General features: G+C 42.5%; 4 protein-coding genes across 12 annotated transcripts in view; 3 read left to right on the top strand and 1 right to left on the bottom strand.

The window, feature by feature from the left end:
* LOC115163228 (multiple epidermal growth factor-like domains protein 6) overlaps window positions 1-14216 on the bottom strand; it is an 84264-nt gene extending 70048 nt beyond the window's left edge. Inside the window, exons 1-5 of one of the 2 annotated variants that reach the window (XM_029714930.1) lie at window positions 13861-14216; window positions 12070-12081; window positions 10068-10202; window positions 9573-9682; window positions 9297-9401 (exon numbers count right to left, since the gene is read on the bottom strand). In XM_029714930.1, the coding sequence (XP_029570790.1) occupies window positions 9297-9401; window positions 9573-9682; window positions 10068-10202; window positions 12070-12081; window positions 13861-13943 (445 nt within the window). In that variant the 5' untranslated portion in view covers window positions 13944-14216. The remainder of the gene's footprint in view (window positions 1-9296; window positions 9402-9572; window positions 9683-10067; window positions 10203-12069; window positions 12082-13860) is intronic. The other variant, XM_029714931.1, reaches the window with a different exon arrangement.
* Window positions 14217-16184: 1968 nt separating this feature from the next.
* Window positions 16185-21275, top strand: LOC115163227 (mitochondrial fission factor homolog B). Of its 4 annotated transcripts, XM_029714926.1 has the most exons (8): window positions 16185-16368; window positions 17073-17287; window positions 17497-17669; window positions 18002-18093; window positions 18864-19028; window positions 19796-19852; window positions 20197-20287; window positions 20412-21275. In XM_029714926.1, the coding sequence occupies exons 2-8, from the start codon at window positions 17077-17079 to the stop codon at window positions 20541-20543; spliced, it is 921 nt and encodes a 306-aa protein (XP_029570786.1). In that variant the 5' UTR covers window positions 16185-16368; window positions 17073-17076; the 3' UTR covers window positions 20544-21275. The 4 variants fall into 4 exon arrangements, with proteins under 4 accessions (XP_029570786.1, XP_029570788.1, XP_029570787.1 ...); XM_029714928.1 differs by lacking the exon at window positions 18864-19028; XM_029714927.1 differs by lacking the exon at window positions 19796-19852.
* Window positions 21276-22932: 1657 nt separating this feature from the next.
* On the top strand, window positions 22933-24340 carry LOC115163225 (39S ribosomal protein L44, mitochondrial). Its single transcript, XM_029714925.1, has 3 exons — window positions 22933-23339; window positions 23472-23644; window positions 23896-24340. Exons 1-3 carry the CDS (start codon window positions 23229-23231, stop codon window positions 24107-24109), a joined length of 498 nt encoding a protein of 165 aa, XP_029570785.1. The 5' UTR covers window positions 22933-23228; the 3' UTR covers window positions 24110-24340.
* Window positions 24341-26625: 2285 nt separating this feature from the next.
* agfg1a (ArfGAP with FG repeats 1a) overlaps window positions 26626-27714 on the top strand; it is a 45063-nt gene continuing 43974 nt past the window's right edge. For 2 of the 5 annotated variants that reach the window (XM_029714921.1, XM_029714919.1), the window contains exon 1: window positions 26626-26996. In XM_029714921.1, coding sequence (XP_029570781.1) covers window positions 26830-26996 — 167 coding nt within the window. In that variant the 5' untranslated portion in view covers window positions 26626-26829. The remainder of the gene's footprint in view (window positions 26997-27714) is intronic. The other 3 variants (XM_029714922.1, XM_029714920.1, XM_029714923.1) reach the window with 2 other exon arrangements.

The raw sequence follows: 27714 nt of genomic DNA, 5'->3' as shown, positions 1-27714 counted from the left end.
TTTTGTTTATTTGTTCATGTTAAGTGGTTCAATAATCCGCCCTCATTGCTGGCTCTGTCTCGGATGTGTTGGGTGAAGTCTGTCAGGCAGTGCCCCCAGAAGTTATACAACTCTGCATCAGGCAATTTGTTCCTACAGAGCTAGAAATAATCTGTGTACAGTTACAGTGAATCAGTTGGACAAGTTTGATTACTCCACATTTACAGCAAGTGTTTCTGAATAGAACTGTTGGGCTTATCACCATTTCTAAATTAGATTTTGTACATTACTTGAAAGATAAAGCGAAAAGGCAAGTGCCTTAAGATTTTAGGATGTTTCTGACTGACCCCAAATGGTACAAGGACAATATGGTCTAAGACGCACCAATTCTGCTTCTAAATAAAAAAGGAAGGGAGGCCGTAAATGCGTAGGATCCAGTTATAAGCCTGGTAAACAGTAATTGTGAAACATAGAAAAATATATTAACTTGTCTAATGTTCTAAATAGGAGAGACTAATAAGAATATCATCCAGTGGTTATAAAACTAAGACATTATTAAGAAAACTAGGAAGGAAACTTCTAGAGGGAACAGTGGCGTGTATTCATGGACGCCAAGGGAAGCCAGGCTTCCCCCAAAAATGTAACATTTTTGATTTATCTTTCGTCTCTCTGTGTTTCATTATTTTCCTGAGCGTTGAGCTAAACTGAGCGAGCTTTCCTGGCAAAAAAAAGTGTCAGCTTGGATTTGGCGTCTCTCCTATCAAATCGCTTTGAGAGCATACATCATTAACAGAAACAACTTGAATTGTTGCATCTCATTGTGTTGTTGTCCTCCGGTGGCTAGCTAACTAGGTAGCTAAAATTGGCCCTTTCCTAAATTACCCATGGATGGAGATAGAAATTTGGACTTAATTCTTCGTATAATGGCGATTCTGATCCAACAATACCTTGTTGTGCATCTGGCCTGAGGGGATGGAAGTTCAATATGTACAGTAGCTAGATGTGGAAGGCTAATGTTAACTAGCTAACGTTGCCCATAAATGGAAGTTAGGCTAGCGGGCAAGCACTTAGCCTGGTAGCCTAGGACAACAAAAAATACAAGCAGGTACTGTATGACAGAGTGATAGACCGTTTCGTCAACATGAAAGAGAGGAGGATGGCCTTGGGATTTCTCTACAAGTAGTGTGAGTCAACATGTTTTTCTTGCACGAATTCATGCACGCAAACAGAAATCAGAACCATGGACAGCCACATCATATTTAGCTAAATTGGACTAAATTGTTTTTGGTATCTTTTAGTCGTCCCTGTATTAGACTAAGCAGAGGTGATTTGATGATGTTGAAATGTTGAAGTTGAAATGGCGCTGGAATAGTGGAGGCAGCTCCGGTTTGCAGTAACTCTTCTAAATCAATAGTTGTTTAGTTGTCAGACAATGTCGGAAACATTAACTTGCTTAAGCACGCTGTAGGTCATCTGTTACATGCAATATGCTTTGTGGACTTCACCGGAGAGATGTTGCTCTCTGGTTTTGTGATAAAACAAAGGTGTGGGTTAATTTATTCTGCCACTGTCTAATTATTGTCCTGGCCTTTAGGCCTATATATCACGTTCGCAAGGCATATGAATTAAGAGCAAATAACGCAATTATCATAACACATACAGTATAGGTTGTAATATGGGGGTGGGGGGCTTCCCCACTGATTTTACCCAATCACCGCTACTGAGAGGGAAGCTAATCAAGCTGTCTAGTTTTGGGGGGGTTGGGAGCAGTGTCTGGGGGTGGAGGGGTGAGAGGGTTGACGTCTGTGTTCAGGAGTTCTGACCATACCTCAAAGCTGATTTGAACAAGAACAAGGGTGCTGCCAGCCAACCCACAGACCAACCTGTCAATGGTAATCCAATGGTTCCTGCTAAAGTTCGCTACATAAACAAAGCAAAGTTTCAGTCTCCTGAAACTTTATCAGCACAGGGCACATGGAACATATTTCTGTTCAAGGGATCTGAAAGACATTCTTGAAAGGGTCCTGAAACCTGTACTCATTACAACCAGATGCAGGGTATTAATCTTGTTCCCAAACACAGGCAGGGGAATTAGAATCACATCAGGTACTTTCATCTGTTAACCAGGTCCCCCTTCTTCCATTTACCAGTCAGACTGATCCAGGAACTGAACAGAGCTAAGACCGAAGGAATTTGGAGCGTAAATGTCAGTTACAGATGAGATTATGTCATCCCTTTGTCAGATGACAGCGAGTAAACTGCAAACCACAACAGTTGACTTTCCAAGCCCTTTGAGTTTAAAGGCAATTAAGTCTGGTCTTTTGTCTCACAGTCACAATATTATCAGATCAATAAATGTTCCTGTTACCCAGGAGCCCAAACAAAACAGTCAGTTTCCTTCAGGGACTCCTGTGGGAGTTGGACTAACCAGAGAGAAACTCCATAGCAGGCAAAAGACTCAGAGAAGGGAGACTGTCCAATCAGCCAACCAACACTCCCACACACACACACCTGCTGAAATGAAACAAACTATCTCACAGACAGTCACAGGCTCTCTCTCTTTTTAAAGAAATCAATCGAGGAATCCAGTGGAAAGTTCTCATCATGTCCACTCTGGTTTTCCCTCTACTCATAATGCAAGGTTTTCAATCCAAGCTTTACAGATGTGAGACTAAGCATTGGCCCGTATGGTTAAATAAGAATGGGTATAAATTGGTCTTAGAGCACATTGCAAAATGCCCCAAGACTACCGGTATAGATTACAGTGTCTTCCCAATCCCAAAATGAACCCATCGCCACCGTCCCAACAGAACACTGAGACAGTCAGACATGATAGATACAGTCCACCAGGATTCATTTCCTTAAGGTCTGATTAAGACTGGAATGTCCAGGAGCATAGTCTGACCACAACTCTCCAGAGCCATATTATACACAGATTCTCTAGTCTACAAAGTATGATTCTGTCCAGAGCTATCCAAATATACACACGATCACACATCATCACAGTCCCCCAGTGCTGAGAAGTAGGAGAGTCAGGAGACCACTAGCAGCTGTCCTCAGTGGTCTCAGACCCCAGACAGTTCTACTTGACTATGTTCAGGAAGTCTCCACACACAGGCATGCTTGTAAACACACACACAAACATGCACAGACGTGGACACACATACACACAGACAATGTAGCAGGATGTTTGCCTCTGGGAGAAATAAACATGGGTCGAGAGGGTTAATTTCCTCATAGCCAGAGGAACATTATTCAAGCAAGGTACCACAGAAAGAATGCCCTGGGCTATTTTTTTCTCTCTGCTAACTAGCATGTCATTACAAGGAGAGAGAGAGAGAGAGAGAGAGAGAGAGAGAGAGCGAGAAAGAGCCAGCCAGCCTCTGGGAAAGGAGGAAGAGTGTCGAACAGTGTCTCTCTGTATAACTGACAGATCTAGGGGACAATTGAGGACTTCATATGTGCAGTATCTTTACAGAGTGATAAAAACAGAATCTCAGTCAGCCAACTACCTGAAAGTGACTAACCCCTGGAACCCCACTCTCTTACTTGAACTTGATAAATGTCATGCTGCGACACCAGAAATGTTTCTGTTCTAACAGATAAAACGGACCTGATCAAACTCAGATGGGGTGTAGCTATCGGCTGACTTGGAAGGAACATACAGTATGTGTGAGAGACATTCTCTGACAATCACAGCTCAGTCATTTTGCTGCATAATCCACCAAAAGCAAGAGATCAGCAAATTCCCCAGGCACTGTCCATGATAGTCTTTTCACAAAAACACCCTGAACAAAATCAGCCTTTTCTGGCTAAAACCAGATGTGACCTGTCCACAGCATTTCCTCGTCCCTGCTCGTTTCCTGCTTCCTTACTTCCTGCGGACCGACGTGCCGTTTCACCAAAGCCCGGCCGTTCAAAAGCGTAATGAAGTGAGACAGAGTAGTGTTCACAAGAGCCGTAAACGTAGCCAATAAGACCGGGCCACCTGGCCAGAATAAGTCTCAGACCTATCATGTGTTTAACACGTTGCTGAGAGCGCTGAGGCCGGGGCATCAACCCACAACACATAGCATCAACGCTGCAAACCGCGTGTCACAATCTGAAGGATTTCATTAGCATAGCGTCCTCTGACATCAGTGATTAGAAGCAGGTGGACGATTGGTCCCCACAGCAGCGAAGGAGGCGGTGTCATAGTTTAAACCTATGATGAGTGCTGAAAAGAAGGAGGAGGGAGCGAATCAGCAGTGTGTACCGAGTCTCCCTAATGTGATGGTCGAGCCAGGCTTCACTTACAGGCTTCTGTCAGTGTGCTTTCTCCTTGTGTCCGGGCCTAGAGAGCGTGAGTTGTGGTGAAAACAAATAACGCCAGATCCCTGGCCTCTTGTCACGTCCTGACCATAGAGAGCTCTTATTTTCTATTGTAGAGTAGGTCAGGGTGTGACTGGGTTTTTTTCTAGTTATTATTTTCTATGTGGGGTTCAAGTTTAGTTTTTCTATGTTTGGGTGTTTGGTATGATTCCCAATTAGAGGCAGCTGGCTATCGTTGTCTCTAATTGGGGATCATACTTAAGTAGCATTTTTCCCACCTGTGGGTTATGGGATATTGTTTTTGAGTTAGTGCACATCTCTGTAGTCACGGTTCGTTGTTAGTTTATTGTTTACTTGTTTTTGTCTTTGCTTAGTTTCACTTTCTAATAAATAATGTGGACTTCAACAATCAAGCTTGCGACCAAGCTTTAACTTCCTGACTGATGTCTTGAGATGTTGCTTCAATATATCCACATAGTTTTCCATCCTCATGATGCCATCTATTTTGTGAAGTGCACCAGTCCCTCCTGCAGCAAAGCACCCCCACAACATGATGCTGCCACCCCCGTGCTTCACGGTTGGGATGGTGTTCTTCGGCTTGCAAGCCTCCCCCTTTTTCCTCCAAACATAACGAAGGTCATTATGACCGAATAGTTCAATTATTGTTTCATCAGACCAGAGAACATTTCTCCAAAAAGTACGATATTTGTCCTCATGAGTAGTTGCAAACCGTAGTCTGGCTTTTTTTATGGCGGTTTTGGAGCAGTGGCTTCTTCCTTACTGAGCTGCCTTTCAGGTTAAGTCGATATAGGACTCGTTTTACTGTGGATATAGATACTTTTGTACCCGTTTCCTCCAGCATCTTCACAAGGTCCTTTGCTGTTGTTCTGGGATTGATTTGCACTTTTTGCACCAAAGTACATTCATCTCTAGGAGACAGAACGCGTCTCCTTCCTGAGTGGTATGACGGCTGCGTGGTCCCATGGTGTTTATACTTGCATACTATTGTTTGTACAGATGAACGTGGTACCTTCAGCCGTTTGGAAATTGCTCCCATGGATGAACCAGACTTGTGGAGGTCTACAATTTTTTTTCTGAGGTCTTGGCTGATTGGATGAATGTTCCCATGATGTCAAGCAAAGAGGCACTGAGTTTGAAGGTAGGCCTTGAAATACATTCACAGGTACACCTCCAATTGACTCAAATGATGTCAATTAGCCTATCAGAAGCTTCTAAAGCCATGACATCATTTTCGGGAATTTTCCAAGCTGTTTAAAGGCACAGTCAACTTAGTGTATGTAAACTTCTGACCCACTGGAATTGTGATACAGTGAATTATAAGTGAAATAATCTCTCTGTAAACAATTGTTGGAAAAATTACTTGTGTCATGCACAAAGTAGATGTCCTAACCGACTTGCCAAAACTATAGTTAGTCAACAAGAAATGTGTGGAGTGGTTGAAAAACCGAGTTAATGACTCCAACCTAAGTGAATGTAAACTTCCGACTTCAATTGTACATCCAAAACAGCTACTTATGAGTTCAAGATCAGTTAACCTGTACAGCACCTTTCTCAGGCCGACAGCACCTTTCTCAGGCCGATCCTATTGAATGCGTTGATTGCTTGTCTGTACAGTGAGGGAAAAAAGTATTTGATCCCCTGCTGATTCTGTAGGTTTGCCCACTGACAAAGAAATGATCAGTCTATAATTTTAATGGAAGGTTTATTTGAACAGTGAGAGACAGAATAACAACAACAAAATCCAGAAAAACGCGTGTCAAAAATGTTATAAATTGATTTGCATTTTAATGAGGGAAATAAGTATTTGACCCCTCTGCAAAACATGACTTAGTACTTTGTGATTACCAACAAGGGTTTTGCCACATAGGTATACTTTTCACATATTAACTAAACTGAATAAAACACTTACTGTATCTGCATAAGCTGTGCTGGTCATTAAGACAACAAAAAGACTACAATTATCTTACCAAGGGAGAATCGCCATAGTATTACAACCACCACACTCACATCTAGGTCAACCCAAACCTGAATGCTATGCTGGAGAGAACCAATAAAGCATGGAGAACATTATACAGCTTCCCCCTCCCCAGTCTTCTTGTCCCTAATAGGTTTAGTCAGAAAGCCAATGTAACGTTCTTCGTCGTCCTCGGATGAAGGGGAAGAGAAAACAGACCAAAATGCAGAGTGGTAAGTGTTTGTCATTTTAATGTTAAAACTGAACACTAATGCGACAAGCCCCCCCAAAAACAGAACAACCGAGCAGTTCCATCAGGTGCAAAACACTAAACAGAAATTAACCACCCACAAACCCCAAAGGAAAACAGGCTGCCTAAGTATGGCTCCCAATCAGCAACAACGATATACAGCTGTCCCTGATTGAGAGCCATACCCGGCCGAAACAAAGAAATACCAAACATAGAAAAAATAGAGACATAAACCAAAATAGAGACATAAAAGGATCTCTAAGGTCAGGGCGTGACAGCCAAGGCATGGTTCTGCAGGGCTAACTCTACTGCAGCAAAGCAGAGACAGGTAGGGCAGGATCTCTGAGCAACATAGCACAGCACAGCTTCATTACTCTGAGTGAGTTGACAGAGCTCTTGGCATGTTGAAGCCTCTCTGCTGACCTGGGACACGAAACCAAGGAAAATGCTCAGAAGCAGAGTAAAGCAGACATTTTCACATTTCCATTGCAATTGCTACGGTGTGCCCTAATGAACACAACCCTGGACTGGTTCTAAGAAGGTGTGGACAATCTTAAAGTCCGTGGCATAGTTCACCTGGTGGATATGGGAATATGGTTTCAGCTCTGATAATCAACGCTCCACTGCTGGAGTGGGCCATATTCTGAAACTACATGGGAATAACCTTGGAATAGCACTTGGAACACTGGAGCATGTGCGTATGAATGTCCATTGCTTTTAGAAAATATTTTTTTTAAAAGGGGAGAAGTCTGTCAGTGAGCTGCATTCAACCACATCCACCAACTCAAAAAGCAGCTCACTTCGATCACACCTTTAATCCCAATCACACCTTGTATCTATATGTATATTTTTGATTCTAAAAATACACTTAACCTGGACCAAAACCTTACAACTTCTAAACCTAACCCTTGACCTTTTTATGCATTTGACTCAACACAGAGGAACAGTGTCCCTCTCAGTGAGAGCTGGCTGAAAATGGCTGTTGCCCTGCTTTAACCCTTCTGGCTGGAGAGGACGATAAAATCTACTCTGAGAGGTGGAGGAAGGAAAGATGTTAAGGGAGAGAGGAGGAATAAGAGGTCAAAGCTGCTGTGTTCACAGACAGAACCGAATCACAGGATGCTAAAAACCTTGACGGAAAAGAGTCAAGGCTTATCTTTGTCCCCCTTCCCTGTCACCTGACTAATGTGTGTGTCCCTCTGTTGTTCACCCTTCCCTGAAAACCCAAGCAGCTCTTTCCAAACAAACGAGCGGGGCAGCCATCAGAAACAAACACTGATGCGTCCCTGTGAAATGTCACAGCCGGAGGAAGAGCAACAAAGAGAACCCCTGGCAGGACCTTCCTCCTGCTGCGTGTGTGTGTGTGTGTGTGTGTGTGTGTGTGTGTGCGTGCGACAGTGTTACAGTGTGTGTGAGTGCCTGAGTGCATGAGTGCATGTTTGCGTGCGTGCATGCATATGCATGGGAAGGGGGTGTAACTAATTGTTCTCTGTTCTCTCTTGGCGGGAGTCTTCCTTAGAACATCAACTAACAAACGTTGTCCTCTCGCTGTTGGCCGTATGACAGAGTGTTAGGGGTCAGAGGGTCAGAGGGAAAGGAGAGCAGATCAAGAGATGTTCATGAGAATTTTAAAGACAGGAAGAATAATTCTGGATCAGGTTACTTCTCATATTTACAGTCCACAGTCCACTAGTATGCTTTCATATTTTATTATTTGGGCCTGCAAAGGAGAACTGTACTTGTTTCATAGTTGGAAAATAAGGTGCTGGGGGGGTTCAATAGTGATTGCTTGCTGATTAGCTTCAATAAACACGAAGGACAGACCACTGAAGCTTTACAAAATCCTAGTCATTGGCCCATACTCACAAAGTGTCTCAGAGTTGGAGTTCTGATCTAGGATCAGGTTCCCACCTGTCCATATATCTTATTCATTATGATCTAAAAGGTCAAAGATCCTAGATCAGATCCTACTCTATGGGATGACTTTATGTCAATATAGGCCCTGGTGTCCAGACAGGCAGTGTCTGTTCCATCTGTGAGAACCTCAAACTGCACATACCCTCATTAGATTCCAGCTTGCAGACTGGAGGACAGAGGATCGAGGCAGGGTTGAGTTTAAAAATATATATATTTCACCTTTATTTAACTAGGCAAGTCAGTTAAGAACAAATTCTTATTTACAATGATGGCCTACCCAGCGAGTTAGCCCCCGAGCACCCGGGGCAGCAGCCTTCAAAGGACCCATTTTCTCCCATAGTGCACTTCTGCCACCTCTAATTACCCAGCAACCCCCATTGAGCGGCCACTGCCGATCGCGGCCACTGCCGATCGCAGCCACAGGAAACCCTCATTTATGTTCAAAGTGAAAGCACAAGGTCTGCACTGTGTCCATTAGGACTTTACCATTTTTTTCTCCTTTAAGCATATAGGTCAGTCTCTAGGGCTGGACTCACTAATCTACACACAGCCTCACAGCTCGGCTGTAAAAGGGATACACCGCAAAGGGGTGGCTAGTGGTTTCAGGGTGGACACTGAAGGTTAAAAAACGTTGACCTTTACAATGTTGACGTGTTTAGTCGAAAAGGATTCTGTGTTTTTCTCTGGCCTCTCATTCACTCTTTCTCACACTCTCTCTCATTCTCTCCCTCTCCCTCTCTGTCTCTCACACTCTCTCTCACTCATATCTTTACCATTCTCTCACTCCGCTTCTCTCTCAAAACCCCCCAAAACCATGGCAAAGTGTCCACAACATGTTCTCTGACTCCATGATGACTCACTCACCATACTGGCAGCGTGTTCCTTGGAAGCCTACAGGACACTGACAGATCTGGTCACCTCTCTCAGCACACCTGCCCCCATTGAAGCAGGTAGTAGCAGCACACACCCCTGCAGAACACAACGCACATCAGTCACTCCAGTAACACCTGCAAATGCTCTTACACATCATGGCACGACAACACATGAACAATTCATTTAATATGTACGATAGCGCTAAATTTGTCCATAGATAAATGTGTTAATACAAAAATAATATTCAGTGTTTGACTTTGAACTCACGGTGCAAACAGCCCCTCTCCTTGCCCCTCTGTGTCCACCCAGGGCAGCACCTGTACACCCTGTGCACATCCATACTGTACACCTGCCTGTAGGCTGTGTAGTAGCCTGTTCTGCAGAAAGAAAACAACATACAGGTGTGGGAGCTTAATTTGATCAACCTGTTGCAGGAGAACTTTCCTTCAATGCAGGAAATGTTAAACTTGTAGTGTATTTGAGGTTTAAAAAGGCTTCTGAAATTTGTCATTTCCACTTTGACATTTCAGACTTGATTTTCCCTCAAACCCTACATAAATGTGCAATCATTATAATCTACACAACAATTCACATTTCCTGTTGCTGCAGGATTATTTCCCTGCTGTAGCAAACTGGCTCAAATTAAGATCCTACATCTGTATGAGCCCAGTTATGATAGGAGAGACTGAGTACAACTATCCAACAACAACAACAACAACAACAACAACAACAACAGGGTATTGGAGAAGATGTGCCACTCACCTCCTTTCGTAGCCAACACACCAGCGGTGGCCGGTGCAGCCTTGCTTCCAGACCTTGACCATCCGAGTGAAGGCCTGGACACAAGGCTGGCGTGCACCCAGCATGGACAACTCCTGCTCCGCACACACATTAGGCCTGCAGAGACACAGAGAGGATGGTTCAGTCTGTAACACTTTACATTAAGTAGCTTGTATACCTGTGTAGTAACACTATAATTACTCTGGGTACTAGGGCTACATTGTTATATACCATGTTGTTATCATCAATTTAATCACTGATTTACATCGGCATAAACATGGAGATGAGCGGTTTAGATTAGAGGTCGACCGATTATGATTTTTCAACGCCAATACCGATACCAATTATTGAAGGACCAAAAAAAGCCGATACCGATTAATCGGCCGTTTTTTAAATGTATTTATTTGTAATAATGACAATTACAACAATACTGAATGAACACTTATTTTAACTTAATATAATACATCAATAAAATCAATTTAGCCTCAAATAAATAATGAAACATGTTCAATTTGGTTTAAATAATGCAAAAACAAAGTGTTGGAGAAGAAAGTAAAAGTGCAATATGTGCCATGTAAGAAAGCTAACCTTTAAGTTCCTTGCTCAGAACATGAGAACATGAAAGCTGGTGGTTCCTTTTAACATGAGTCTTCAATATTCCCAGGTAAGAAGTTTTAGGTTGTAGTTATTATAGGAATTATAGGACTATTTCTCTCTATACGATTTGTATTTCATATACCTTTGACTATTGGATGTTCTTATAGGCACTTTAGTATTGCCAGTGTAACAGTTTAGCCTCCGACCCTCTCCTCGCTCCTACCTGGGCTCGAACCTGGAACACATCGACAACAGCCACCCTCGAAGGAGCGTTACCCATGCAGAGCAAGGGGAACAACTACTCCAAGTCTCAGAGCGAGTGACGTTTGAAACGCTATTAGCGCGCACCCGGCTAACTAGCTAGCCATTTCACATCGGTTACACCAGCCTAATCTTGGGAGTTGATAGGCTTGAAGTCATAAACAGCACAATGCTTGAAGCACAGCAAAGAGCTGCTGGCAAAACGCACGAAAGTGCTCTTTCAATGAATGCTTACGAGCCTGCTGCTACCTACCACCGCTCAGTCAGACTGCTCTATCAAATCATAGACTTAATTATAACATAATAAGACACAGAAATATGAGCCTTTGGTCATTAATATGGTCGAATCCGGAAACTATCATCTCGAAAACAAAACGTTTTTTCTTTCAGTGAAATATGGAACCGTTCCGTATTTTATCTAACGGGTGGCATCCCTAAGTCTAAATATTCCTGTTACATTGCACAACCTTCAATGTTATGTCATAATTACGTAAAATTCTGGCAAATTAGTTCGCAACGAGCTAGGCGGCCCAAACTGTTGCATAGACTCTGCGTGCAATGAACGCAAGAGAAGTGACACAATTTCACCTGGTTAATATTGCCTGCTAACCTGGATTTCTTTTAGCTAAATATGCAGGTTTAAAAATATATACTTCTGTGTATTGATTTTAAGAAAGGCATTGATGTTTATGGTTAGGTACAGTCGTGCAACGATTGTGCTTTTTTCGCAAATGCGCTTTTGTTAAATCATCCCCCGTTTGGCGAAGACGGCTGTCTTTGTTAGGAAGAAATAGTCTTCAGAGTTCACAACGAGCCAGGTGGCCCAAACTGCTGCATATACCCTGACTCTGTTGCAAGAGAAGTGACACATTTTCCCTAGTTAAAAGAAATTCATGTCAGCAGGCAATATTAACTAAATATGCAGGTTTAAAAATATATACTTGTGTATTGATTTTAAGAAAGGCATTGATGTTTATGGTTGGAGCAACGTGTACCTAAGCGATTACATGCAATGCAGGACAGGCTAGATAAACTAGTAATATCATCAACCATGTGTAGTTAACTAGTGATTATGATTGATTGATTGTTTTTTATAAGATAAGTTTAATGCTAGCTAGCAACTTACCTTGGCTTCTTACTGCATTCGCGTAACAGGCAGGCCCCTCATGGAGTGCAATGTAAAGCAGGTGGTTAGAGCGTTGGACTAGTTAACCGTAAGGTTGCAAGATTGAATCCCCGAGCTGACAAGGTAAAAATATGTCGTTCTGCCCCTGAACAAGGCAGTTAACCCACCATTCCTAGGCCGTCATTAAAAATAAGAATGTGTTCTTAACTGACTTGCCTAGTTAAATAAAGGTGTAAAAAAAGGGGAAAAAATCTGCAAAATCGGCGTCCAAAAATACCGATTTCCGATTGTTATGAAAACTTGAAATCGTCCCTAATTAATTGGCCATTCCGATTAATCGGTCGACCTCTAGTTTAGATATCCTTCAAGTTATTAGTGATGGATACACAGGACAGGAGAGGGTCAGGGTTGAGGTCAGTGAGAGAGAGTTTTAACTCTCCTCAATCTGACACCAGAGTTGCTGACTCTTATCATGAACCACCCAGCAGCACCAGACCCTCCAGCGTCTTGACAGGTGCCCAGTGTGTGCACCCCAGATGAGGTGTGTGTGTGTGTGTGTGTGTGTGTGTGTGTGTGTGTGTGTGTGTGTGTGTGTGTCACCCAAGGAGCACGCCGACACAGGGGAAACACTGACACAATCCAAGAGGAAGCAGTTGCACACATTCCAACAGACACAGTAACATACATTACCTAGATGTACTATCTTATGTCTATTCACAGCACCAGCTAGACCTGGGAATGTAGCAATTGGATTGAATTCAGCAATAATTGGCCATTGTTAGGAGTATCTCATTGTTTAGCTCAAGGCACGCTATATGGCTTGTGTGTTACCTGCTGAGGGCTCCATAATGTAAAGTAAAACCATTCTATCTGCATCTGTAGTCTGGGTTTTGGTCTGTTCTCCTTTAGAATTCCCTAGACTCATGTTCTCAAATACTCTGCTAGAGTTGGACAGTGTTCCAGATACCCAATAAACAACCAATAAAACTCTCCAGGCAATACCAGTTTCTTATCTCATAAGAGAAAACATGTCAGAATGTGTGTGCTTGTTTGTGTGCGTGCATGACTTTGTGCATGTCTTCCTGTCCGCCAATGAAAATGCCAAGGTATTCAGCAGCTGAATATCTACATACCATCCATCATAAATATATCAAGATGTTGTCAGAACAGGGATTTATAACACACTTTTGTCCAACGGTGTATTTCTGTATCTGCACACACCATCTGTGTTCAATAGACAGCAGGCTAGGTTAATTAGCTAAGGGAAGTTATAGGCTCTTATAGTCATGTAAATATCCTTCTGAATGCGTGGCCTGCACACGCTCATTCTTTTCGCGTAGTCTCTTGAGAAATGCACATTCCTTTACATCCTCAGTATAATAATGATCATGCTTGCCGGGTAAAGTAATATGGTTTATTTTACGTGGGGTCCACAAAGGGCGACGCCTAGAGGACAAATGCATGCAGATTACTGTTGTGCAGTCAAAAAAGAGAAGAGTACACCGTACAGATAAAACGTTTGTATCCAACAGTAGAAAACAGTGACAACAAAGCCTAATAACCATGATTAGAGGCTGTGGTTGATCCCTTTAACCAAAAGCATGTGGAAACATGCTGCAATAACACATTTTCCATTGAAGAGCAGCGAAAACCAAATGGAGTATTTATTCATTTGGTTATTTACAGACTCAAATGTTCAAGTGTCTCAGAGACAGACACATGGAGGCTGTAGTGTGCTCATGTATTAGATGACTCAACATACAATATTCGAGCAACTCTAAATTCACTCACATGTCAGGTTGTAACTCCAGAGATGATGCGATGCGCGCGGTGTCCAGTGCTATCATACACCACATTAAAACGTCCAAGAACATTATTCATTCACACAGGGAAGACTACAAAGTAAAGCGTGATGTGGTGAAGGTAAATATCTCCTATAGTCCCGTCAAATAATGATGTGCATCCTGTCTCTGACTGTGAACGCATCGAAACAGGACTACAATGCTTCCAGATTGTCCCGTGTCTAGAGAGTTTGAGAGAGTTTGAGAGAGGGTCTTCTTGTCCTCAGCTTGCATCCATCCCCCTTCGTCGTACGAGCTCTATTCACAAGCGTTCCGGAGTACCACCCACGAGCACTAGAGGGTCCCTATCATCACCAATGAGATCGATCTTAACTCAGCTCTCAGCTTCTAAGAGCTTTTCAACTGTGTATTTTGATCTATGAAAAGTGCAGACTATTGAACTTAAACTTCATACACTAAATAGATTCTAATTGGTTTGATTATTGATCCATTCACGACCTTTATTTACGAGATCAAAAACATTTACCAACCCTAAGACTTTTTGACACCTTCCTGCTTTATAATTTTTTTCTCTGTAACCTGTAGGCCTATTTTATAGTTTTGTTGGAGTTCATTGAGGTTTCAATTAGAAAGCGTTGATTTGGAAACAGCGACCTCCACTGTTGTTGTCCTTGAATCGTGCATTTATAAATTGCAATGTATTATAGGAGACTACCCTACAGCGCAAATTTGCAGTTCTCTCAGATGATAATTCAGATGGTTTTTTAAATGTAGGCTCACAGTGCTGAGTGCAAAGTGGTTCATGAATGGCTTTATGTGTGAGTTTCTCTCTCCATCCTACTCTTCCTCTTCTCAAACTTCTCCCTCTCTCGACTTCTTTCGCTCTTTTTTCTCTTCCATCTTCTCCTTCAATCACTTCAACTCCACTGTCACTTTCTGCATCTCCTCCTTTGCCTTCTCTTTGACATCTACTTTTATTTTGTCAATCTCATTCACTTAATTGTTTAGTAATCTCTCCTGTTCTTGTAATATTCTACCTTATCTTATTCACATCCACTTTCAACCTTTCCACTATCTTATTCTTCCTCTCCAACTTCTCTTTTTTCTTTTCCAACTCCAACTTTCCAACTTTCTCCAATATGTCTAGCTTCTTGCTCTTTTTCTCCAGTTTCTCTTTCTGCTTATCCAGCCCCTTGTCTTTCATCACTACCTACTCCCTCTTCTTCACCACCTATCTCTGCATTGTCACCTTCCCCTTCCTCTCTACCCCTCGTTCTTCTTCTTCTTCTTCTTCATTTCCTCCTTTGCACTCTCCACTCCTTGCCTTCTCCAACACATTCTCTTTTATTTCCACCTTCTTTCCCTACTTATGGATCTTCTCCAGCAGTTTGTAGAGAGCTTTCACGGTATCTTCTATAATCTCTGCATTCATACTCTCTTTAACTCTCTCTATCTCCCTCTCAATCTCTGCACATGTTTTTGCTCCAACCCTCAAATAATTGTGATACAACTGCTGAATAAGTAGGCTAAATCATTTGTATCAGTGAATAATACATCAGGCAACATTTTAGGAAAATCTATTAATTCTTATGATCAAACAATAAAAACGTTTGCTTAAATATGTTTTGACCCATGGTTAATAAGTACCCACCATGTGAGTGCAGAAATCCAGTGGTGTAAAGTAGTACTTAAAAATACTTTAAAGTACTATTTAAGTAGTTTTTATGGTATCTACTTTTCTATTTATATTTTGACAACTTACTTTTACCTCACTACGTTCCTAAAAAAAAGAGGTACTTTTTACTCCATACATTTTCCCTGACACATTTTGAATGCTTAGCAGGACTGGAAAATAGTCAAATGCACGCACAACAGAACATCCCTGGTCATCCCTACTGCCTCGGACTCACTAAACACAAATGCTTCGTTTGTAAATTATGTCTGAGTGTTAGAGTGTGGCCCTGGCTATATTTACATTTTAAAACGCAAGAAAATGGTGCCGTCTGGATTGATTAATATAAGTAATTTGAAATGATTTATACTTTTACTTTTGATACTTAAGTATATTCGAGCAATTACATGTGCTTTTGATACTTAAATGAAAACCAAATACTTTTAGACTTTGACCCAAGTAGTATTTTACTGGATCACTTTTACTTTTACTTGAGTCATTTTCTATTAAGGTATCTTTACTTTTACTCAAATATGACCATTTGGTACTTTTTCCACCCCTGTAGAAATCATTATCACAGATATAATAACAGGTATTTTACAGTATGGAAAACAATAATTTTCATGTGACGTAAACAACTTCCTGTTTGGGTCCACCATCCATGACATTCATTCAGGGCGGTAGTATACGTTGTTGTCCCTTTCAGCCTCCTGGAATCAACATCTAAAGATGCTACATCCTCTGTAATGCACCCTTGAATCTTCAGCTGGACCATATCCGTTTTTGCACGTATATTTAATTGCTGGGAGAAGAACAAACCAAAGGGTAAGGCCATCTAGCTACTACTATCAGCTAACGTTAGCTTGCTGGTCAGCTAGAAATGGTGTTTCGAAAAGCTAGCATGCTAGTGACGTGCTAGCTAACTGTCTGTCATACAGACATTTCAAAGTATCTGGTTAGGCCGCAGTCAGTAGTTACTTGCTACTCGCTGAATAATGCTTGGAATTGCATTTATGGGGCTTTATTTCGGTAAACATTACAGACAGTAATCGCACCAACAGAACTAGCTAGCTAACTTAGATAGCTTGCTAGCCAGCTCGAGACATAGCGAGTTATTTTTGTTGATATTCCAGCCATCCAAGGTCTATTTTGGTTTCATTGGTGAAAATACTACTGTAAGTTTGGTATTAGTAAGTGGTCCTCATCTGGAGAGTGGCAATGCATTCAGGCCTTTGATTCAGAAGCTCCTTTAATTCTTATCACATGATGGCGTCACGAGAATTCGTTCTATTTTAATTCATAAAGACCATCACCATCAAGGTTTCCTGGGGTATAGTTAAAAATAAGCCTATATGTGGCTACATGGATAACCATTTATTTTAGGACCTCTTCTCTTAATATATAGAAGTTAAACTTGCTTGCCATTGTATTATTGTTGTCAAAGGGAATCCCAAACTGTATTGTGTAACCAGTTAGTTGGGTCAGCTGATATTGAAAGTGAAAATATTTTTTCTTTGTATATTTTCCAGCCAAATGAACGGAGCGGCATTCCCCTCTCCTACTGCAGAGATGGCGGAGATGAACCGCATCCACTACGAGCTGGAGTACACAGAGGGCATCAGCCAGCGCATGAGGATTCCAGAGATGCTCAAAATGGGCCCCTACGGTCATGACAACCCTGAGGCAGGCTCACGGGACCTGCACAACGTCATGATGCAGGTCCCAGAGAGGATCGTAATGTCCGGTAGCTATTACGTTGGTCCTCCATAGGGTCTTTGTAGTGTTGATACTCCTGGGCCATGTTCATTAGGCTTGAAACGGGATAAATTGTTTTCAAATGGATGGGGTTCTCACTGACACTAGTTTCATTTTCCATTGCAAACGATTTTAGTCTTACTGAACATAACCCTGTATTGGCCCTTATGTGACACCCTGCCTGACTGCTTTTCTCAGGAGACAGTGAGGACTCCCAGTTCCCCAGACCCAGAGACCTGGACCTGATCCAGTCCACCCCGCTAGAGAGCCTGTCCTTGAAGACCCCTCCTCGGGTCCTCACCCTCAATGAGCGGCCGCTGGACTTCATGGAAATGGAGCGCGGTGCAGCCCCAGCCCAGCCCAGTGAGGAGGTAAGGTAGTGGGGGCGGGAGAGTCTAGAAATGGACAGAGATCGTACTGATTGGGTGATGCAATGGACCAGGCATGTGTGAACAAGCGGTATCAAACTCTGGTCATCCAAGCAGCTCAAGACTGTGCTAGCCCTCTGAGCTAAAGCCTAGACATTAGTTCTGTGAGCTTACACAAATGTTCAGATCTCTGGCAAAGCCATTTGTCTTGTGAGCATAGTTCATAGAACCACTTCCTCTACACTGACAATGGGGAGTTTATTTGAAAGTTACGGCAAAGTCCATATTTTACGGGAAGAGGATATCAGTATTTACGTGTTCTCCACTCCTCATAGGTGCGTTCGCAAGGGCGGTTGCGGCGGGAACGTTCAGCCAGCGAGAACACCACTGTCCGTCACAATAGCCAGATTGCCAGAAACGATTCAACGTAAGTACCCTATCGACTGTGGTCCATACCCCAGTAGTGCCATGCACCACCACCACCACCACACCCCTCTCCTCTTTCGCAAGCCTGTTCTTCTTTCCTCCTTCCAACTGTCCAGTGGTTTTCCCTGTCTGCTGGCCTGTTTGTCCATCTCTCACTCTGTTCATTTGTTGTGATAATGATTTGGCTGTAGTTGGGTGTCTGTTTCTAGCCGGTGGTGTTGCCCAGTCTGTAGCCTGTTTGGTTGGTAGTTGTATCTGGGTCTGCACCCTGTGCTGTTGCAGTTCTGTGTCAGTGTGAGATTAGTGCAGCTCCCTCCTGTCCTGAGCATGGTACTAAAACTTACTCTTAATTCTCTTCACTATTAACCTATGAATTTACTATACTGTACCAGGGAGAGGCACCTTACAGTAAACAAGGCATAGAGCCATTTAATTTGTTAAAGCTTATTTCACTATACAAAGTCCTTGGGGATCCTATTTTGTTCACAGCATCTTTGTGGGGGATGACTCATTGGGACCTTAATTATTTTGTGTCCGTATCTCCCTTCCTGGTAGAGGGTTAGGTATAGTTCAGTGGTGCACTAGTATGATCTGTTTGACATCACCCCATCAGTACCATCTCTGTCACTCTTTGGTGGCTGTTATCTCTGCACAGTGAGTAAAGTGCGGATGGTCTTTCTCCCCTCCCTCTCCTTCACTCTCTCTCCCCCTCTCCCCTCTCTCTCTCTGCTCTGTTTTCTCTGGCTTGGCCACTCATGTTGGTGGGGGCAGTGTGACCCTGTCCCTCCCAGCCCCTCTCCGCGCCTGCCCCCCTCTCGCCATGGCCGAGGACGAACAGAACCTGTACAGCGCTAGCGGCGTTCTCTCTTTCATCCAGTCCACCACGCGCCGGGCCTACCAGCAGGTCCTGGAGGTTCTGGACGAGAACCACCGCAGGTGACCCCATGATCCTTCCTCTTAAGGTCATCTCTAGGCTGACCTCTCCCACTCTGCTCACCGTGCAGAGATTAACCCCTCAATTCAATGCAATACAATTGTATTAATCCTCTCTGAGGCAATGAAGTCCCTGCTGTTGTCTCTTTCGCATGGACAGGGTCATCAAATCAGTTCTCGGCTGCTGGACAATTGAAAAAAATTATAATCGTATAATTTGGACATTTGCTCAATGAACAAAATGATTTTTCTTGACCGTATTTTGATAATTTATTTTGGGGCAATGGGTAGGGAACACCTGGTAATTTGTAACACTCAGTAACACTATTAATATGTCATGATGTATATTTATTTATCATTGCAAATCAAGATTGACTTAGTCTGATGTGCTGTTATTGAGCTGTGGCCTCACTCAGGGCTTGACTGAATTGGTTGAGAGGAGAGTAGTGTGCAAAGCGATGTCATATTTTCATTGAAAACAGTTGAATTTTAAATTCGTGCTGTTCTTGCTCGATCCATGCGCTGTAAGGCCATTATCAAGCAATGTCAACAGCCAACCTATATAGTGATGTGTATTGGAGATTAATATATTGGTAGTCTTACAGAGGTCTGTTTTACACTGTATGATCAAAGTCCTGAGACATTGGAACTATGAATTTCAAGAGTGAGTGTGAGAGACTTTGGGATTGCGTGTGTGAGACACTGTACTTTGGCGTGCTGCTCTATCTCTATTGCTTCCTCTCTCCCTTCCCTGTTTCTGCCTTCTTCAGCAAGCCATCGCTGCGAGGGGGGTCTGCCTTGACCTCTAATACTCTGCATGAATCCAGGTAACTCCACCTGGCACTTAGACTTCACCCCTCTTTCTCTCTCTCTTTCTCTCTCTCTTTCTCTCTCTCTCCCTTTCATCATATAGGCTATAGTTATTGTCAGAAGAGGATGAGTGTTGCTGTCAATAATAGTTGAGAAGATAGTTGCGCAATGAGTAATGCGTGTCTATTGAACTGTTGTCAATGTATTGTAAATTTATTTATAATAGAAATACATTGACAATAGTTGATTGACAGTCTCTCTTTTACATCATCATTGATCAACGATTGGAAAGATCATCATGCCTGATCCATGATAGAAATGGTTAACCAGGATGTGTTTGGTCTATTTCTCTTCACCCCAGGCTTGCCCTGGCCACTCTAGACACTACTCTGGATGTTTCCATGGCTCCTGATGACATGGCTGTCGTAGATGCAGCAACACTTCGACGGCAGGTCTGCTTCTAATACATTTAGACTGTACTGTACTTCTATGGAAGGTATATCATTAAGCCCACATGTTTTGTTTTGGCTATATTGGTTGGTGATGTTGATGTGATTGTCATTGGTGTGCCTATAGATCATCAAGCTGAACCGGAGGCTCCAGCTCATAGAAGAGGAGAACAAGGAGAGGGCCAAGCGTGAGATGATCATGTACTCCGTCACCGTAGCCTTCTGGCTTATCAACAGCTGGGTTTGGTTCCGCCGCTAGAACCCTTTCCTCTGATCCTTTGTCGGAGAGTGGAGAACAAAGCCTCTCCTCTTCTGTGTCAATGTTAGCAAAATGTGCTCTCTGCACTTAGTCCCATCGCTGGATGGCCTTGCTATTGGGCAATGGGATGTTTGTTTTCATTTAATTTTATTGTAACCATGTACTTGTACATTGTTTTACAATGCTATATAATTGTATTTTTTTTTTGCTTAAGAAGCAAAGCTTGACTCGGCTGTAAATATTTCTTAATGTTACTCAGTTGTAATCATTGCCCCCGAGGCATTTCCAACAGATAAGAGGTCTAAAGAAAAGGAAAGAATAAGCCACGTTGGAGACAAATTGAAATGGGCTACATATGTTAAATATTTATTTGGGACTGGAGTGATGTGAAAAGATGTAAAAATGTTGTGAAGTACTACTCTTAAATTGTAATATAATACATAATGTGAAATTTGCTGATGGGTTTAATTGATGTATAACACTGCAAGGAAACATAGTCACACTATTGCTATTACAACATTTGATTCATTATGTATGGCCCATATCCACCAAGCCATAGGCATGATATGCTTTTTCTCATATTTTATCTTCAGTTCCTACCTTTCTTTTTACCAAGAACTTGCTGGCTGGAGCACAATGTTTCCAAATTGGTTGTAGTTTTCAGTCATAATGTACCAGCATATTATGCTGAGATTCATACAATTTTATTTTAATAAATGACAAAATAGCAAATTCTGATGTTTGAGTTTAGATATATTAGTTGTTACCGGTATTAATTAGCAGTGTTGGGGAATCAACTATGAAAATAGAGTTTACGGAGCTACCAATTACTTCACACTGGAAGAACTTAAGCTACGCTAAAGCTACCCTTAAGAAAAATATAGTTTACTGAACTCAAGTTACTTAGAAAAAGTAGTTCACTACCTCCAAACTACTTCATGAACAATTATCACATCTAAATGTCATAGACTACAAATTGCAAGAACATATCACTCTTGGGTCTCATGTTAAAGAATGTGTAATTTAGCCTTTTGAACACAATGTGATTTAGCCTACTAAACACCAAGCTACTGCTAAATTTTATTTATTTATTTTTATTTCACCTTTATTTAACCAGGTAGGCAAGTTGAGAACAAGTTCTCATTTACAATTGCGACCTGGCCAAGATAAAGCAAAGCAGTTCGACAACATACAAAAACACAGAGTTACACATGGAGTAAAACAACATACAATCAATGATGCAGTAGAAAAAAAATAAGACTATATACAATGTGAGCAAATGATGTGAGATAATGGAGGTAAAGGCAAAAAAATGCCATGGTGGCAAAGTAAATAAAGTATGGCAAGAAAAAAACACTGGAATGGTAGATTTGTAGTTTGAAGAAAGTTAAAAGTTAAAATATAAATATAAATAATATGGTGCAAAGGAGCAAAATAAATAAAATAAATAAATACAGTAGGGGAAAAGGTAGTAGTTTGGGCTCAATTAAAGATGGGCTATGTACAGGTGCAGAGATCTGTGAGCTGCTCTGATAGCAGGTGCTTAAAGCTAGTGAGGGAGATAAGTGTTTCCAGTTTTAGAGATTTTTGTAGTTCGTTCCAATCATTGGCAGCTGAGAACTGGAAGGAGAGACGACCAAAGGAGGAGTTGGCTTTAGGGGTGACCAGAGAGATATACCTGCTGGAGCGCGTGCTACAGGTGGGTGCTGCTATGGTGACCAGTGAGCGGAGATAAGGGGGGACTTTATAATAAATATAATTAATTTACTAGTTGAACTAAATGTAGGTCACTACTCCATAACACTTAATTAGTATGAAGTATATTGTTATTACAATGGAAATTGGAACCACGACTATGGTTGGAAGTTGGAACCCTCTTGTGATCATTTTCTAAACTGGAACTAACTTAGCGCTTTAGGGTTGCGGTCCGGAACGTGTTTATTGCTACACACCGTCAGAAACTGTCATGGCATCCGGATACATTGTAAATCGTGGTGTGCTAACATTTGGAATTCACTATCATCATGTGTGTAGAAATGTACTCCTTACACAGACCCGAGAGAAGAAGCGATGGATGAAAGCATATACTTTTTTGATGGAAAGAAAGTTGAAGATAGAAGGGCCTCCACCACCTAAGCCACGGTAATGCTAGCTAAGATAGCTTGGTATCATAGGGATCAAGTCAAGGCCATTGGTGTTGGTGCTCATGGTTAACGTTAGCAGAAATTACTATATTATAGTCAATATATAAGACTACTGTATCTTAGCTATATACTGATTACATGCACCGTGGTCTTAGTTATTAATTTCCCTATGTTCTGTCTTCTAGCTCTCAAAACCTAACTGGGACTACCATGCAGAGGTCCAGGCATTCAGCAGCCGCCTTAAAGAAAACTTCTCCCCAGAGCTCCTGAAGATAGCCTTCGTGAACCCTGTTACATTCAGTCAGAGAAAGAGAGGAGGCAGGCACTCGGCGTGGACTCTGAAACGGCCGCTCTGGTCCTGGGGGACAACATTCAGCTGAACACACAGGGCTTGGAGTTCACCAAGAGCTTCCTGTCTGACTGGTGCAGGGCCAGCTTCCCTAGCCTGCCCAGCAAAGGTGTGGTCGCCGTTGTCGGCCACCTGACCAGTCATCCAGTAGTTTGCCCTGTGGCGCGGAACCTCGCCATCGAGGACCTAACTATGAGCGCTCAATTCCCTGTCCCTGATGAAGTATTGCACAGTACGTTCCTCGCTGTGATTGGAGCACTCCAGGAGATCAGTGGAGCTGAGAGAGCAGGCCTTTTCCTTCTGGTAAGAGGAAGATCCTCACAACTTTCAACACACACCCAACTAACGGTTAAGATTAAACATTTCAAATGAACATTAGATTGCTTGTGTATCTAAAGATGATCATACCTCCCATGCCCTCTTCTCTCCCACCAGTATTTCCTGGTCACCCAGTTGGTAGGTAAAGACCTGTTTGAAATGTGGTCGGTGGTGAACCCTATGGGGCTGCTGGTGGAGGAGCTGTCCAAGAGGAACGTTGCCCTCCCAGAGCCTCGCCTCACCAGGTCGGCTGGCGCCGTGCTCCCACTCGACTTTGTAGGGCTGTACAGGTACGCCTCACTGGCCACTCCCATCAGTATGCCTCCTGATAAAGCCAGGAGGTTTTCCTGATCCCGAGACCTGACCAGGAATACGCTGTGACCCAGGACCTCAAGTATTTTTTTTCCTGGTCGGGACAGATGATCAGGAAAAACTCTTGCCATTACTTATGGAGTGTGTGAGAGGTATGTGGTAGTGTTCTGCCGGTAGTTTGTTGTTTATTGTTATGCTACTGAGTGAGTGTGTGTGTTTGTGTCCTCAGTGATAAGAAGATTTTTGCCGAGGCTCCAGGGGAGACCGTTCTGGCTGCAGAGGAGGAGGCGGCACGCGTGGCCCTGAGGAAAATCTATGGCTACACTGAGAACCGGAGACCCTGTGACTTCTCTGCAGCAGAGGAGCAGCTCGGGCTCCTACCCTCAATCCATCAGCAGCAGCTTAAGGTCACTCCAAGCACCATGATGTCTTCCATCAGTTGATGACAGCTCATGACACGCCAGAGGGTCAAAGTCAAGTGGTTCCCTTAGCCTATTAGGACCAACCTCTCACAGACTCATAACCCCAGACCTAGGAATACCCTCCAAACTATGTGGTCTGCTCAGCCCTGTAAATTAGAGGACTGTCCTTTGGCAAAATACAGTTTTTTTGTGTAATATATTATTGATGTAAAAGCAAAATGTTTCATGTCCATAATAAATATGTATCACTGAGCACGTCTCTTGAAAGAATGTTTATTATACCATATTCGGTTTATCCTGTCTGCTTATTATTGGGTGTTATTCATTGATGTATGACTGTCCCACAACAGTTGATATTAGTCTGCTCTAAAAAAAAAACATGGGTTAGCAATGTACAAAATGTCTGGATTGATATCACAAGAGAAGAATCCACGACACTATAAATTGGATGGTCATTTTTGGGCTAGTCAGGATCACCTGCTGTGATTGGTTGCCAGGACAATGTCCCTGACATCCATAGTGGGAGATGTGGCTCCCTCTTTTATCCTCTGCAAATGCCACTGCTACCAATCGGCAGAACTTGGAGTGAGAACTCGACTTGAGTCTGGCCTGGTTTATTAAAGCTGTATTTTACTATGAAAAGTCTGACACCAGTATAGACACCCGTTTTGGCACTTTGCAAATGCACTTGTATTGTGCATTTATTTGCACATGATGGGAACCAACTGGATAATTGCTCTTAGACCTCAACTGGGTAATCTGTCTTTTACATCAAATTACTTTTACAGAAAGTATTTGGATTCTGTAATTCATTATTACAAATTAAGTATTGTATCTGTAGTGATTGTAAGCGGAACATAGCATGGCTGAACAGTGATGTTACATGTGGGTGTGTAATATACACTCATTTCACTCTCCATCTGGTCCACTTCATGCCAACTGTGCTATCATCCCTCCCTGGTCCCTCGAAGCATCGGCAGCAGAACCTGTGGGCCTAGCTTCCTTCTTTATCGTCCGTTCTTTTTTGAAGCAGTCATTTAGCCTTTAGGTGGAGAATGAAGGGCTCTATCCGCAGGCAAGAAGTGTAGGCCAGCCCTAATAGGCCTACATCCCAATATATTCACCACTAGGATCACAGAGCAGGGTAGAAGGGGTTGCATCCTCCTCATTCATGTTCATCTGTATTTTGTCTTAAAATTAACATCTGCACTTATTTATCTGCACTGATACCTTTGTATTGAGAGACTAATGTTTCTTGGCTCGGATTCAAAAAGCATCTCAAAGTAGGAATTCTGATCTAGGATACGTTTTGACTTTTGAATCATAATGACAAGAGGGGCAACCTGATCCTAGATCAGCACACCTATTCTGAGATGCTTTATGAATACATGCCCTGTACTCTTGACCTATTTTAAGCCAGTGTCCTCCAAGGTAAGCTGCCAAAGCAGATCTTCTCTCAGATGTAGGTTACTCAGTGGGACTTAGTCACCCTTGGAGTTCAAATCAAATTGTATTTGTCACGTGCCGAATACAACAGGTGTAGGTAGACCTTACAGTGAAACGCTTACTTACAAGCCCTTAACCAACAACGCAGTTTCAAGAAAAAATATGTGTTAAGAAAGTAGTTACTAAAATAAACTGAAGTAAAAAATAAATAAAATAGAAAAATAAGAAATAATTAAGGAGCAACAATAAAATAACAATATTAAGGCTACATACAGGGGGTACCGGTACAAAGTAAATGTGCAGGGAAACAGATTAGTCGAGGTAATTGAGGTAATATGTACATGTAGGTAGAGGTAAAGTGACTATGCATGGATAATAAACGGAGCAGCAACAGCTTAAAAATGGGGGTGGGGGGGGCAATGCAAATAGTCTGGGTAGCCATTTGATTAGCTGTTCAGGAGTCTTATGGCTTGGGGGTAGAAGCTGTAAAGAAGCTATTGGGATCTAGACTTGGTGCTCCGGTACCGATTGCAGTGCTGTAGCAGAGAGAACAATCTATGACTAGGGTGGCTGGAGTCTTTGGCAATTTTTAGGGCCTTCCTCTAACTGGTATAGAGGTCCTGGATGGCAGGAAGCTTGGCCACAGTGATGTATGTTCCAATAAACAGCACTTGTTTTTATACAGTGGATGTGAAGCACAGTCACTCAGATGGGCACAGCAGCCTTTTATTTTACTTTCAATGCAGTAGTCCATCACACTATATGTACCTCAACGTTGTGTGCTGTTTTTTTCTGAATGATAAGAAAAGCAGTGAGAATAGCACATTCTCAAATAGTGTTCCACCACTAATAAATAAGCAATTTATGATCATTGAAATCTATAACACATAATCGCCTAAGGTGACATACACATCTTCTACACATCTCTGACATCTTCAATTCTATTCTAATTCCTCTAATTCTTGTTCCAATGTAATGATACCATAATAATAGATGTACATCTTAAGATGTATGAGATGAGGGGTGTTTCCTCTTTGTATGATGAAAAGGAATGTGCCTGGAATTAGGACACATGATGCAATGATAAGTGTCAAGCTGCTGGGTGGCGCTAGTTTGCCCATGGAAACCAAGCGCGGGTAGTGCGTGACTCCTCGTTCAGCCGACTGCACAAGTAGCCGCTCTACTCCGTTCCTTTCAGACAGAGTCGGTACCCGTTTAGCAGCAAAAGCTTTTCCCTTTACTTGTAATTCCCCATCCTTCCCTGGCTTTATTTTCTTCCCCTATTTATCCCAGTCATGGCGGCGAGTGCGAAAAGAAAGCAGGAGGAGAAACACCTGAAGATGCTGAGAGAAATGACGAGTTTGCCTCCCAACAGAAAGTGCTTTGACTGCGATCAGCGCGGCCCAACCTATGCCAACATGACGGTGGGGTCTTTCGTCTGCACCTCCTGCTCTGGCATACTGTAGGTACACATGTGATTGAATGAGTGACCTTTTCATTCCGCGTTGACAGGCCGCAAACATGTCTGCTAACTAGCTACTTACTAGCTAGCTAACCGTTAGCTATCTCCCCGTCTCTTTCCATTTCGAACTGCAATTGTCTTGTGAGTTAGGTGTCTGCTGTGCTAGCTATAGGAAACTAAATAGAGACAGATTTTCGCGATATATCTAGTACAATAATAATAATAATATAATAGCTCCCTGCTGTTTCATTACAATATGATAGTTTATTAACTAACCAGATACAGATATCTATTTGACTAGTAAACTCGCTGTTGGCTAACTAGCTAGCCACATAAGGTAAATTTACCGGTAGCTAGCTAACGTTAGCTGACTCCAATCAGTTAACAGTGGTAGTAGCAACTAACTGGTAAGCCGCTATATGTGAAAGTGTCTAGGCAAGAAGTCTGACTATGATATGTGTGTTTTGCTATAGTTAATAAACGTGTCACCTGCTGCTGCAGTCTTTTCACACTGCAACCTGGACTCAGGGGTAGACGTAACATAGGGTGTGTTTGTAAATTAAATTTGGTGTGCCAGACTGCTCATAGTGCGCTCTGGGAGTTCGTAAATTCAGAGCGTTGTCAGATTGTCCGTTCGTAAATTCAGAGCGGTCACTCTGGCGGAGGAGTAGGGTTGAACGGAGCGTTCTGACCTCACAACAGTAGTCAAGCACCCAAG

Source organism: Salmo trutta, chromosome 26 (assembly GCF_901001165.1).
Source record: "Salmo trutta chromosome 26, fSalTru1.1, whole genome shotgun sequence".
Lineage (NCBI taxonomy): Eukaryota > Metazoa > Chordata > Actinopteri > Salmoniformes > Salmonidae > Salmo > Salmo trutta.
The sequence above is the reverse complement of the archived record's forward strand: the minus strand, read 5'-3'. Positions and strand labels throughout refer to the sequence as shown.

Bases quoted from the DNA above. Each gene is read 5' to 3' on its own strand.
- LOC115163227 (XM_029714926.1), top strand. From the start codon at position 17,077: ATGAACGGAGCGGCATTCCCCTCTCCTACTGCAGAGATGGCGGAGATG. The intron at 17,670-18,001 runs GTAAGGTAGTGG...CACTCCTCATAG, and splicing joins CAGCCCAGCCCAGTGAGGAG to GTGCGTTCGCAAGGGCGGTT. The intron at 20,288-20,411 runs GTCTGCTTCTAA...GTGTGCCTATAG, and splicing joins CAGCAACACTTCGACGGCAG to ATCATCAAGCTGAACCGGAG.
- LOC115163225 (XM_029714925.1), top strand. From the start codon at position 23,229: ATGAGCGCTCAATTCCCTGTCCCTGATGAAGTATTGCACAGTACGTTC. The intron at 23,340-23,471 runs GTAAGAGGAAGA...CTCTCCCACCAG, and splicing joins GAGCAGGCCTTTTCCTTCTG to TATTTCCTGGTCACCCAGTT. The intron at 23,645-23,895 runs GTACGCCTCACT...TTGTGTCCTCAG, and splicing joins GACTTTGTAGGGCTGTACAG to TGATAAGAAGATTTTTGCCG.